This window comes from Gavialis gangeticus, unplaced genomic scaffold (assembly GCF_001723915.1).
Source record: "Gavialis gangeticus isolate Ggan-Ray unplaced genomic scaffold, GavGan_comp1, whole genome shotgun sequence".
In the NCBI taxonomy this organism is placed as follows: Eukaryota; Metazoa; Chordata; order Crocodylia; family Gavialidae; genus Gavialis; species Gavialis gangeticus.
Genome location: NW_017729026.1, coordinates 13,386,010 through 13,399,672, shown reverse-complemented (window position 1 = coordinate 13,399,672; position 13,663 = coordinate 13,386,010). Strand labels below are relative to the sequence as shown.

The 13,663-nt window shown below is 43.9% G+C and overlaps 1 protein-coding gene across 1 annotated transcript in view; it reads left to right on the top strand.

Moving 5' to 3' along the window:
• Positions 1 to 2,433: 2,433 nt before the first annotated feature.
• LOC109299696 overlaps positions 2,434 to 13,663 on the top strand; it is a 104,859-nt gene continuing 93,629 nt past the window's right edge. Inside the window, exon 1 of the mRNA XM_019520216.1 lies at positions 2,434 to 2,820. Within this exon, the coding sequence (XP_019375761.1) occupies positions 2,434 to 2,820 (387 nt within the window). The remainder of the gene's footprint in view (positions 2,821 to 13,663) is intronic.

Below are 13,663 nucleotides of genomic sequence, written 5' to 3'. Positions count from 1 at the left end.
ACCAGGAGCCTCCTACCATCCCCTACAGCTCCTCCCTTACCTCCAGATGAAACTCAGCAGCCCTCTGGCCAGGCAGTGTTGTTGTCTGGCCTCCAGCAGCCAAACTGCCTTGTCTTTATGGGCAGCCCTGAACCTAAAATGGCTGCCGTCATTAGGCACCTGGCAGCTGCCAGCTCCAGGGCCTTAAAGTGGCAGGCACACACAGTGCCCTGGCACAGTCCCCCTCCTACTGCTACAGCAGGCAAAAGAAATCTGGGGGGGCCAGGTAGCCCTTTGCTCTCTAGTTCTCCCCCAACTTTTTCCCTGGCAGAACCTTCCCCTTCACTTTACTGTCAGACTCTCCTCTCCCTGAGCACATGGAAGTGAGGAGCAAATTTGACAACAGTAGCCCTAAAATTAAGCATGGCTGTAGCAATTTACATATAGTAACCATAGGCTTAATTCATCCAGAAATGATATGTTTCCCTTTTTTTCAAAACTGCTGCAAGTTAACACAGGTGTTTCATAAATATAATTTTGAGCATTGCTTTGGCAATCTAATATAAATTATTTATATTTCATTTCAAGGGCCAATCAGTTCCAGATTCAATTGGGTAAAGCCCAATAGTCAAGCTCCAAAACTTGATTGAGCAGGGCTCAACTGTCAAGTCTGTGTGGTTCTACCATGAGGAAAGTGTCCTCCCTCCCAGACCCATCAGTATGGGGCTTCAGATGCTCCTCAGATCCAGGCAGGCAGCCTACATGCAGCCCCAGCCTGACCTTGGGGTTCAGATGCCCCCAGCCTTGCTTAATCTTATCCAAAAAGCCGAGATCACCATGGTATTTCCTCTGCCAAGTAAACTACATGTGGTTTAATCCAAAGCCAAAAGGCTCCGTATTTGCCACATAGTTCACCAGATTGGGCCCCAGAGTCAGCAGCATTTCAAGTCATAGTAAGCCATGACATTACAAACCCAGAATCCTTCTCTCTCGCCCTCTCTCAGTCTGGTGTATATGATTAATGTGGCCCCACCTGTCAAGTATCGCCGTCCCTTGTAGACCTGTAGGGCGCCGTCTGCTGCTTGACTAGGGTGTTATTAGTTCTAACTGATGATCTACACGCCCAAGTTTCGCCTGCCATGACTTGACTTTAACGGAGTTGGTTCATGTACCTGCACGTGTAGTCCAATTAGTAGTCTCACCTACGTCCCACAGGGTCCCGCATTCCTGGGGGCTCCGTCACCCCTACACCCTCACCCGTTCCACCGGGTGCTGGCCAGCCAGTTGGTCCGGCCATATGTCCTCTGTTCCACTCAAACAATCAACAAAAGATCAAAAAGAAAACAAGAAAACAGAGAAGACTCTCCTGGCCTGTGTCACTGCTCCTGCTGTTAGCAGCCACTGTCTAAACCAAAACTGACCTTCGTGTGATCAGTCCCTCTTTGTTAGCTCTCTCTCTTTCTCTGAGAGCCTCTTGTGGATATCACCATGATTTCTTTTAGCAGCTTGAGTCCATCTTATTGGTTTGTACCACTATTACATGCATTACGGTACACCAAAGTCAATAGTGCCCCTCTATTATGGTTATTACAGTACCCAGCTCCCGGCATGTAAACAAACAGTTCTACTCCCCGCAGGGGCAAGTAGACTGGGCTGTAAACCCCTGCTGGGGTTTTTGCTCTCTGCCAGAGTCTCCTACCAGCACTCCACGTCACTTTCAGAGTTCCCTGCAGCATGTGCTGGCTCGCTCCACCTCCTCCTCCTCCTCCTCCTGTTTCCGGTTCTGTGCTCCTCCAACTTTCCTGTCCCAGGCTCTTCTTTATACCGGCATGGGAGTTCTCTGCCCCTCCCTGCCCGACACACCTGGGTAAGGGAAATTCCTGCCAGGCTCCATGGGGCTGCGGACCTGGGGCCGCTGAGCCTTTGATTAGCCCCAGAGCTTTGGAGCCTGGTGGCTCCTTCTCTCTCTCACACCACTCTCTATGGTGACCCCACAGCTAAGCACTGCACAGTATATGTGTATTCTCCAGATACCTCCACAAAGGATCCATGTGCTAATTACTCCCCAATTCATGATTGGAGCATGTTACGGTCACAAGTTCTGGGATGCTACAAAAAGTTATGTGCAGATGAAGCACAAGTCAACCTAATATGGCTTCATCTTGCAGAGGGCAGAGTCACACTAATCATGTGTGCCAGGCTGAAATAGGAGCTGACAGAAAGAGTCTGGGTATGCAGTGTTGTATCTCACCATGACCTGAAAAAGAATCATCAGTGAGAACTGTGCTTAATGGGTACTTCCATATGTCTTATTCAGAGGGGCGCCACTAACCTATCCTTGTGGTAGGCTCCCATCAGCACTAAAAACCTGATCAATACCTCAAAGGCAAAGAAGGGGATCAACTGAGCATTGTGGTATAAGGAGTAGAGGAGAGATACCCAAAGCTCAAAACAATGGCAGTGGTGGCAAGAAACCATGAGGTGGAAAGGCAAATGAAAAGTGGAAAAGAATGGCCAGAGACAGATGGAGCCTGCACAAAGGTGGAGAAGCTGGTGAAAGGGAAGGAACAGAAGTTGGTGAAAGAGAAGGTGGGAGCAATAGCAGAAGTGATGATAACCACAACAATGATAATGGTGATAGCAGGAATGACAATGTCAGAAGGAAGACAGGAATGGAGAGTGGAAGAAGGAGTGAACACAGCAGAGGAAGGGATGTCAGGAGAGAAGCAAAGAACATCAGAGGGACAACAACATGCTAGCTCACTGGGAGTAGTATGGCTAAAAGACGCAGAAAATGAAATGAGAGCTGTCAAAGAGGATTGGAGACTGTGGATAAAGACAGTATTAGTCAGCAATAGGATGGAGACAGGAACAATAAAGAATAGATAAAACTGTTTCAGATATTGAAGGTGCAGGTGGAGCACCTAACCAGCTTGATCACGTTCCCAAACTGAAAGATTTAAAAATTCATTTACTGGAACACAGAAGGGCATGAAAATTTCTGGAAGAGATATGTGAAAGAAAGTAGGAGGGAAGAAATAAAAAAGCTAGAATTCATGGCAAGAGAAAGTCAAGGGAGAAGGTGACTGTAATATGAATTATGTAGAGTTATTAGAAGCAGAGGACATGGAAAGGTGGATGGAATTGCATGTTCAAAGAGTAATGTGGGTACAGAAAGTGCGGGATAAATATGATATGTGGATGGGGGCATGATGGGTATAAGTAGCGTTAAAAATGGATGAGTGCAAACTAACTGGGGTGCAGCATCTCCTGTCTGTGATCCAGCTGGGGCCACACCAGGGGTTTATAATGTATCATAAGCAACTGAAACAGTGCAGCAAGTGTGGAAAGGAGGGGCACCTGTCTGCACACTGTTCCCACATAGCATGTTTCAGGTGTGAGGGGAAGGGCCATAGAGCAGCAGAGTATCAGGAGTCCCTAAAATGCACTTGCTATGGGGGGCTGGGTCACTTATATGCAGGTGTCCCAATGCCTATGTGTAATCTAGGTAACACCCAAGTATGTATTCCCCTCTCCAATGACGGGAGTGTTAGCAGGGCAGGTGTGCTGTGGGGGGTTGAACTGCCAGCAGCATGCAGTTTTCCTCCTTCCCCTATAGAGCAAGGCTGGGTCCAGGATTACCTTAACTATATACAAATTTAATATGATATAAAAGTTATAAAATATACACATATATACATACTTATATATATATACACACATACACACACACACACACGACTTACAAGAACTATAGACAGAATATTTACATATCTATACAAACTCTGTAAACAGGAGAGGAATCCAAAGGGTCTAAACAAGCATCTCATTAAGGCATGCAAACTTATACTCTATTGGAATACCAAATTACAAAACATGAGGCACAAGCTCACAAAATATAAAGTACAGGATTCACAAAGTCTTAGATGCAGGTTTCACAAATGAAAAGTTACAGGTCTTTGAGAAAGCAAAGAATATCCCAGAGTGATAGCTGGGTCCCTAAGAAAATAAGAGGGAAAGGATACCCCAATGCCCTGTGGACCTCTGTAACCCTGCTCGAATTACCCAGCTGCCTGCTTTTGATGCCCAGGAGCTCTCCCAAGTGGGGCTTCCCCACAGAACCGGCAGGGAAAACCCTCCTCCCCTGTGGAAATCCCCTTCCCAGGCAACTCTCGACTCTAGGGCCCTGTCAAGGTAGCACCCATCCTCAGAGGCGAGTTGTCTCCTCCTTCCATAGGAGGCCTTCACAGTGTTGGGGCTCCTCCAACCTCTGGCCCCCCTGGGACCCTGTGCAGCGGTTTCGTGCACTGGTGGTCCTGCCTTGTGCCAGGGGTTGGAGACCCGAGCCGTCTTGTGTGGCGCTGGGCTCTCAGTCCACTCCTAGACCCTCTGTGTACCACCTGTGCACTATGTTCCTGGCCTCATGCCGGGGGTCAGAGACCCAAGCTGCTTCAAGCAGCTCCTAGGGTATCGGTCCCTCTCAGACCCTCCATGCACCGATTGCCTGGCCTCATGCCAGGGGTTGGAGACCCGAGCCACCTCATGCAGCTCCCAAGGTTGCAGCCCCTCTCAGACCCTCTATGCACTGGCCATGCACCACTTGCCACACTCCCTCACAGAGGGGCTTGGGGACACGGCTGCTTCACCACTCCACGCCTAACAAGAAGGCTTCGGGCTCTTCTGGGTCAACAGCTCCACTCCGCTGGCCAGCTCTGCCAGCTGTTCTCTGCACTCTTCTCTGTCCCTTGACGCAGCCGCTCACATGCCAAGCATGCTGCCTTTTTATTCTCTTCGGGGGCTCCACCTCCAGATTGAAAACAGACCAACTGGGGAGAGCGGGCTTAGTCCTCTCTCAGGTCTGGCTCTTTGCCTCGCTTCTGGATAGGGGCAGGAAAAGCCTCTCCCCTGCCTTCACCTGATTGGTGAGGGAAAAGGAAATACTCCACCAATCATTTTAAACTTCTTCAAAGCCAGCACACTGGGCTGCCGCTAGCAAGTCTGCCACATATGCAAGTAAGGTCAGATCCCCTGAAGAACAGTGTAAATCAGAGGTGGACAGCAGGGGAGAAAAGGAGGGTGACAGTGAGGTACAAATTGTAGAAGAGACCTCGCAGGAGAGAAAAGAGAGAAGGAGGGGAGTGAAATATCTGTAATTGAAGTGGTACAAGAGGAAACAGGAAAAAAAGAAGGGGGGGGGAACAGCAGAGAGCCCAAATATGGAGGTGGGGGAGGGAGGAAAAGTAGAGAACAAACACACAGAAGAAATGGAACTGGAGCAGGAAAAAGAGCCCAGGGGTCCATTTAGGAAAAGAAAGGAAATACAGTGGAAGAAAATCAGGAAAAAGAAACCTGGAATAAGCCAGAGCCAGAGAGAAACTTCCCAACATTAACACCCTGGAAAGTTAGGAAATGCCAGAAAGGCAGGAAAGTGGACAAGTTTCCTGAATGCAAAAGCAATGAAGCAGCTTGCAAAAGCAATTGATATGCAGGTCGGGGAGGAGATGGAGTCAATTACAGTGAGCAGCAGTAAAGAAGTGCCTTACTGGGCCAGTGCACTCAGCTAAAGTAAGCACAATAGCACTGATAGTAGCATCAATTAATGTCAGGAATGTCTTAACAAGGAAAAAATGGAAAAAGATTGAACCAATATTAAAACAAGTCAGGGCAGACATAAGCTGCCTAAAAGGCCGCATCCAGACGAGTGCAGCCATGTGGTATGTGGCGCTGCAGACACATCTGCAGCACCACATACCACACATCTAGCTGTTCTCCACACTGCAAGGGTACCTTCATAAAAAAAAAGCAAAGCAGTGGACATGAAGGCAGCACATGCCACTCAAAACCACAGCCTAGGCAGCTGGAGCTACACTCTGGCTGCCAGCCAGGCTGCAGGGCAGGATCACTGTTGCTACAGCCCCAGGAGGCCCCCAGTACCCCAGGTAAGACTGCTGGGGCCAGCCCAGTGCTCCCCTACCCCACCTGGGGTAATCTCCATGCACCAGAGCGCACATGGTAGAGGCATTCCCTGCGGACAACTAGCAACAGCACAAGGTGTACCACTGCTAGTTGTCCCCAGGGAACCAAACATCCATACTCATGTGGACATGGCCCAAGACTGCAGTATATCAAGGGAAAGGGATTATAAACACTTCAAAAAAGGTTGGAATTGCGGACCGTCTCAATGGTCAGGGACAAATGATAACAAAGCAGCAGGTATAGCAATACTTTTCAAAAATCCAGAGTTGAGAGTCAAGCAGGTGCAAGATATGATCAATGGCAGACTACAGCAAATGATACTGTCAGTCAGGGGAGCAGACATAGAAATTTTAAATGTCTATGCAGCATCACCAGAGTAGGAGGGAGGAAGGATCTGCTCAGAAAACTAGCTGTATATGCAGTCAGAGGGAAATTAATCTAGATTAAGACAAATAATAAAAGAAGAGTCACTAATAGATATGTGGGCAGGGGAGAAAGCCTTCACTAGGGCAGACCCAAATGGAAAAAAAGCAATCAAGAATTGACTTCGTATTTGTATCCAATGAAAGAGATAAGAAAAAAAAAGAAATCTTAAGCATGGCATTTAATGATCACTGGATGCTGAAGGCAGAAATGAGTCTTGGTAAGAGGAAAGGGGGTATGGAAGTTAAATATATAAGTGTTACAAGATGTAGAGGTGTGTCAAGCATTCATGAAACAGTATGAGGGGTGGAAAATATTGAAGATATATTTTAAGAGTACCAAAGAATAGTAGATGATGGTGAAGAAGAGGACAAGAGAATTTTTCATGAAAGTAGGTCAAAGTAACATGGGGAGAAGAACTAAAGAACTAAGAGAGCTTCAAAAAAAGATGCAGAAGCTGTTAAAGGGAGCTGTAGAAGGAAGACAGGCATAAGGGGAACTGGAAGAGACAAAGCAGGAGCTGGAAAGATGGTTTAACAGTAGGATGAAAGAGAATGTATTTTTAGCACAAGCACCTTGGGTGGAAGAAAACAAAGAATGGTTCTAATATTTTTGGCCAGAGTGAAGAAAATTAGAAGATTGCTAAAAGCAGTACAGATAGAAGGTGGGGCCCGAGTGGAAAAGCAGGAGGAGGTGCTGGAAGCAATGAGGAGATTTTATGAAGAACTATACCAGAAGAAAGCAATAGAAAGAAAATGGAAAAATTTATGGAAGACATTGAAGAAAAAGTAGAGGAAGAGGAGATACAGAAGATGGAGAAATGTTAAGTTTAAAGGAAGCAAAGGAGTACTTAAAAACTTGTAAAAAGGGAAAATTGCCAGGAGCAGATGGACAACCCATGGAATTTTATGAGGAATTCTGGCCATGTGTGGGAATGGGTTGAGTAAAGATTTTTTAAGAAATAGTGGAAAAGGAGAGGCAGGGGAGTTTTTTACAAGTGGAATAGTAAGTTTATTATTCAGGAAACAGGAAGAAAATTTTCTGAAACACTGAAGACTGATTACCCTGATTAACCTGCTACACACAGACTACAAATTATTAGCAAAGGTGGTGACTTTGAGAATATGAAAGAACCTGGCAAAAATAACCCATAAAGATCAAATCTGTGCAGTCCCAGACAGGAGGATTTCTGACTCGATTTGGCTGATAAGGGATACGCTGGCACACTTTCAGGAGAGAAAATAAAATACAGCAATAGCAAATTAAACCTGGAGAAAGTATATGATAGAGTGGATCATGATCTTGTTGGTTTCCTGGAAAAACTGATAGGATGGATAAGACTGTTATATAGAAAGACAGAAAGCCAAGTACTAATAAATGGACTTCTGAGCAAAGCCTTTAAAATCCAAACATGGGTAAGACAAGGGTGCCCACTGTCATCACTATTATTTGTATGTGCAATGGAGCTGGTGCAAAGAATAAGGAAAGATAAAATCATAAATGGGGTCCTTCCTTTCCTTTTCCATTTCTTGTGTGACAAGAAAGGTGTTTAGCAGAGTTTGCAGATTTGTCGGAATCTGAGGGCATTTATACACATGCTCTGGGAAGCAGGGGGGGGGCACTTTAATTAGAGTGCCCTGCCACACTTGGTATCATTATCCCCCTCATGGACCTAAGGTGGTGTGGGTGCCAAGGTGCATGGTTGACAGCCCAGAGGTTGCAAATTTGAGGCCATAGCAAAAGTGCTCACAGCTGTCAGGGCGCCTGTACACATGCATCAAGGCTGCTCTGACACACTGTAGTTGCAGTGTGTTAGCACACACTACCCTTTGAACCTAATGTTCCAGCCAGTTTTCTACCCACCTTACAGTCCAGTCCTCCAATGCATAGTTCCTTAGCCTGCTTGCAAGAAATTTGTGAAAGACTATATCAAAAGTCTTGCTAAAGTATGTCACATCCACTGCTCTCCCCAGTCATCTTGTCAAAGAAGGCAATCAAGTTGGTCAGGCATGACTTGTCCTTGGTGAATCCATGCTGATTGTTCCTAATCACCTTATGATCATCTCCTAGTGCCTAGAAATGGATACCTTGAGGATCTATCTGCGCCATGATTTTTCCAGGGACTGAGGTGAGGCTGACTGATCTGCATTTCTCTGGATCCTCCTTCTTCTCTTTCTTAAAAATGGGTACTATATTTGCCCTTTCCAGTTATCTTGGGTATCTCCTGATCACAATGAGTTTTCAAAGATAATATCCAGTGGCTCTGCAATCACATCGGCTAACTCCCTCAACACCTGTAGGTGTATTGCCTCCAGACTCATGGACTTGTACACATCTAGCTTTTCTAAATAGTCTCTAGCCTGTTCTTTCAGTGACTGATTTCAAGAATTAAGATTTCTGATTATAACTTGTAATAGATATAAGAGTTTGTTGGTTTGTATGTTGGGTGGAGATAAACAGAGGTTTCATTTAAAGGCTATCCTGAATAATGAAAGACATTTGAAAAAAATAAAATTCTGCATAACCTTTTATAATTGTTGGCCTTTTCAGTCTAACAATATACCAAGCGTTCTTCTTAATCCAATAATTCTCAACTTGTTGTCTACAGAGCTTCTCCTAATGCATTTTAAGAACTAAGTTGTGGGAAGAGCTTGTAGGAGACAAATTAATCCAGGAAAGATGATATACCTCATAAAATTATCTCTAAGAAGAACAGGTTAGAAAACTATTACTCTAATGATTCTATTTTCACAGAGAGGCCAGTTGCCCTTATTAAAAAAAAAGTTACAGTACTTTAGAGGCACAGAAATAGGACAATTTATAATAGTGTTACTTCTGTCTTTTTTTTATCATTACTGTTGAATCCTGTAATAATTTTTAATAAAGGAAAGGTCCTATGAGTAAAACTCTAAATGAGACTTGAATTACTTGCAGTGGCTCACATTTCCCTAGAGCAAAAATCAATGCCCTGAAGCTAAGGAAGGAAATATGTGGCTAAGACTTCAAAAAAGTTAACATAAGAAAAACTGGATACTGAACAAAATTTGCAAAAGAAACGCTACCAAAACTACTACTGCATAGGTTTAATAGAGAAGAAGGAAAATAGTAATATTATATCATCTATAATGTGCAAGTAAAGAATATTATTAGAAAATCATTTAAACAGATTTCCTTATCAGACTTTTTATTTCAAATTACTATCCCTCAAATAACCATGTGCCTATGGTCTTACTCTTTTGAAAACCCATTAATTCAAATGGAAGTATGATTGGAGGTGCATAAATCAAATATGCATCTTAAAACTGACCTAAAACTGACATTTAAATAGAAATAATAAAAATAAAACCAATTACAAAAATATTTTCTTTTTCTCACCAGTTAGAAGGTAATTTTGAGGATTCAATTCTACTCTCAGACTAAAAATAGGTTAGATCCAGTCCTAGAGTAGTGAGATATCTTTTCTATCCCTGAGAACCTGCAACTCTAAAAGGTTAGTTTCTACTGTTGAAAAGGTAGCATTTCCAGGTTTCTTGCTTCTAGCCCCCAAAAGTCCTGACATCTTTGACATTAAAAATGTTGCATTTCTAAATGTTAAAAGTCTATTTTAATTCATTTTAGTGGCATTATGGCTTCCTCAGTGCCATATACATTTGGCAAAAAGGATAGCAACAAGACAAAGGACAAAAATAAGAAAACAACAGAGAAACATAAGAAAAAAAGAATAAGAAAAATAAGCTGTGGGACTCATTTGAGTCCAGTTTTTCTCCCGCCCAGGCGGGGGTCAGACTTGAAGATCTACAAGGTCCCTTCCGACACTACTTCTATGATTCTATGATTCTATATGCATAACATGATTCTGTATGTAGGCTTTCTACCAGTGCTCATTGGGACTGATCCTTATAACTCACTTGTGAATTCCATATTTCTGAGTAAGATCATTCCAGCACAGGTTGATAACACCTTTATGTACTACTACATCATCGTGTATTCTTTCTATGATATATCTATGTGTATTCATAGCATATGTAAAGGGAAGACCGATAAAATACATTCATTTTACTATGATCTCAACATCTGTCCAGAGATTATACAAATGGTTGCATTGAGAAAGCCACTGGCAGTACACCATAATCAGGAAACTTTGGAAATCAGACCTTAGCATTCCCAAGTCAGATATCGAGAAAAGGTGGAAAACATCATTAGATACTAAATAGAAAAATATAGAACTCTGTGGCAAAGACTGGAATGCAATCTTCTCCAGGGCACCATTCAACTTTCTAAATCATGCATCCATCCTTTTGCTTCCTTCAACCTCTACCTCATTTTCTACATACATTCCAACCCCCCCAACAAAAGGGCCCTATAAAAAACAGACTCAATTAATATATCAGCTTAACCCATCCTCGCAGTATACACTGCATCCTATACACTGACTGAGGCAGGGGTCCTATAAAGAAAAAGAATTTGTAATCTCGTAACCATTAAGCACATCATCATTTGTATGTGCAAGGAAGCAAATTAATATTTTATAAGTAATCTCATTCTGGCACTTCCTAACTTTGATTGCTTGACTTTCCAACTTTATAAAATTCTCTTATCAGTTTATTTCTTTGTAATTTTCTAGATATCCTTAAAAAGCAATTTATTAAAAAGTCACATGGTATTTTTAAAAAGGAAATTAAAAAAGAAAATGCTATCATATGGTATCCTTACAAGACCCAAATGGACTGTTGGTAGAATTGGAAATTTTAGATCCACAACACAGACTTCTGCCACATGAGCTCATGAAGTTACTGAGAGTAGCGCTACAAGAAATGGACAGATTACCCAAGGATTTCCAGATATGTGCTAGCAGAAGAGGACTCATGAATTGTGGGTCTATTCCAGGTTATAGAGAGGACTGCTTTCTAGTGCTCACTCACCCTTCTTCCTGTTCCCATACAGGTTGACATTTCCCATCCAATCTGTCCATTTCCCATGCTTGTTCCTTCCCTATCCTTGGCTCTTTGTTGAAGCCCCATTCTTACTTATCCACGAAATTATTTCACTCCTAGCTTCCTTGTCCATCCAATACCAGTCTTCTGATTTCTCCAGTCAACCTGTTTCCCAAACTGAAGTCCCTTTCCCTGTCTGGCACTCAGTCTCAGCCTCCATTCACCCACTGCGTCCCAGTGTGAATCTTCTCACTCAGACACGCTGTTTCCACTGTTCCCAGTCCCGCTATCCTCAGACAACTTGTTTTAGCCAATCCAGCCCCTGCTTCTAGTCCCAATGTCCTCACATATCCAACACACAAAGCCCTCCCTCCTTGTTTCCAATCTGAGGCACAATGTTTCTCTCCCTTCCCACTCCAAGTCTCTCCAGGTTCCCTCCTTCAATCTAGTCTTTTCACTCCTGTCCTTTCTGCCATTGTATCAGATGGTTTCCTCCACTACATTGTGTGGCTCCCAACAGCAGGTTCCTTCAGCTTAGTGCCTTTGCTCAGCCCCACGTGGCGGGAAGCAGCCAGTATCAGCTATCACAGAGAGAGTCTGACTTCAGAAGAAATAATATTATGACCTGAACAATAAGTTTAGAGACTGATAGCTTATGCCCAATCAAAGATAAAATGAGACCTGTATATTACCATAAAGGTAAAAATATACTTTATGGCATAGTACTTATATTGGACCATACTAAAGCCTAGGATAGTTGAATTTTTATATTAAAATAATCTGGATTATCTTTTCCAGACACATATACATAGGGGACCATATACAGATTTTCCACATTCCAAGCAGAATCAGCAAGGGATGGAATGGAAACTAAGACGACCAAGCTTTTGGTCTGTTCAGCACTGGTGATGCCTCACCTGAAGTACTACGTCCAGTTTCGGGCCCCATACCAAGAAAAATGTGGACAGTTTGTAAAAAATCCAGCTCAGGGCAACAAAAATGATTAGGGGTGTAGCAAAACCCCCAGTTTTTCTTTTTTAATACATATATATATGATAGATATGCATTCCCTTCCCTTCCCCAATTATTTCTGGCTGTTCTTTCTCTCCCTCTCTATTCCCTACAGACAAGCATAAATGAGCTCAGACTTAAGATAAGCTGTATTTTGGTATCAAGTTTTTGGTTTTGGATATCCACTGTTTTAAACTGTATAATTATTAGGTTTGTATTGATTTTTCCCATTGTATATTGTATTATTATCATTTTTGTATTGATTTTTATTGTTTCATATGGATATTGTATGGTTTAGGCCTGTGTTTATAAGTGAATCAAAGTCATGTCAAGTTTCCATTTTATAGTGCAAGCCTCCATCTTGTGTCCTGTGCCTGGGCATCCCATGTTGCAACTGTATGAGCCACGTACTGCGCCCCCCCCCCCCCCCCCCGCATGTAAATTGGTTCCCGGATGAATGAGAATGATTGAGAATGATTGAAATACAATGGTAGAAGGCCTCTACTGAATGGCCTATAACGACAGGGCCATCACCTCGCATTGATTCATCCAGGAGCCACGGACCTCACCCAGGAACAGAGACAGTGAAGACAGACCCAGTGGGAATGCCATTTCCATCCGGACCAGATCAGCTTCATGTCACCTATCCACCCCAGAGGCCATGCCGGCGACCCCCCTCTGGACAACACCGAGCTGAAGGAGACCCCAACTGGCCATCGAGGATCAACTTCCAGCCTGGGATAGGTAGATATTATCTGCACACCTCCTCCTACAATCTGGACTCTCCCTCTCTCTCTCTCTCTCCCCTCCTGGACTTCAGTGGACTTCAGCCCCTGCACCAAGCCTCTCTAACCCCCGCTACCATTGTGTGTGTGTAAGGGAACCAGTAAGACATTGTGTCACCATCTCCCCTGTTCAATAAAACTACTGTTATTTGCAACCCTGAGTTGGGTCATGTTTTACTGAATCCCAGTCCCTTCCCTATCTTAAATTCCAGCCTCATTCTTTCTCTCTCTCTCTCAGCTCGAGCCCCCACCCACTGCTAATTTCCTGATCTCCTCCCAATTCCATCTCCCCTTTTCTGCCACCTTGCAGCCTCTCCTTACTTTCCTGCTGTCCCTGCTGCCTTTCAGCCGCCTGTACCATCTACTGCCTTTTCCCTGTGACTTTCTGCTGCCTTTTTCTGATCTCCTGCTGCCCTGCTGCCTTTCAGTGTCTCCTGATGCTTTTCCCGTGATTTTCTGCTGTCCGTCTCTCGTTTTCAGGCTTCCCCTGCCTTTTCTGTAGCCCCCCGCCCACACACAGCTTCCCAGCACCTCGTGGCTGTCCTGCAGTTTTCT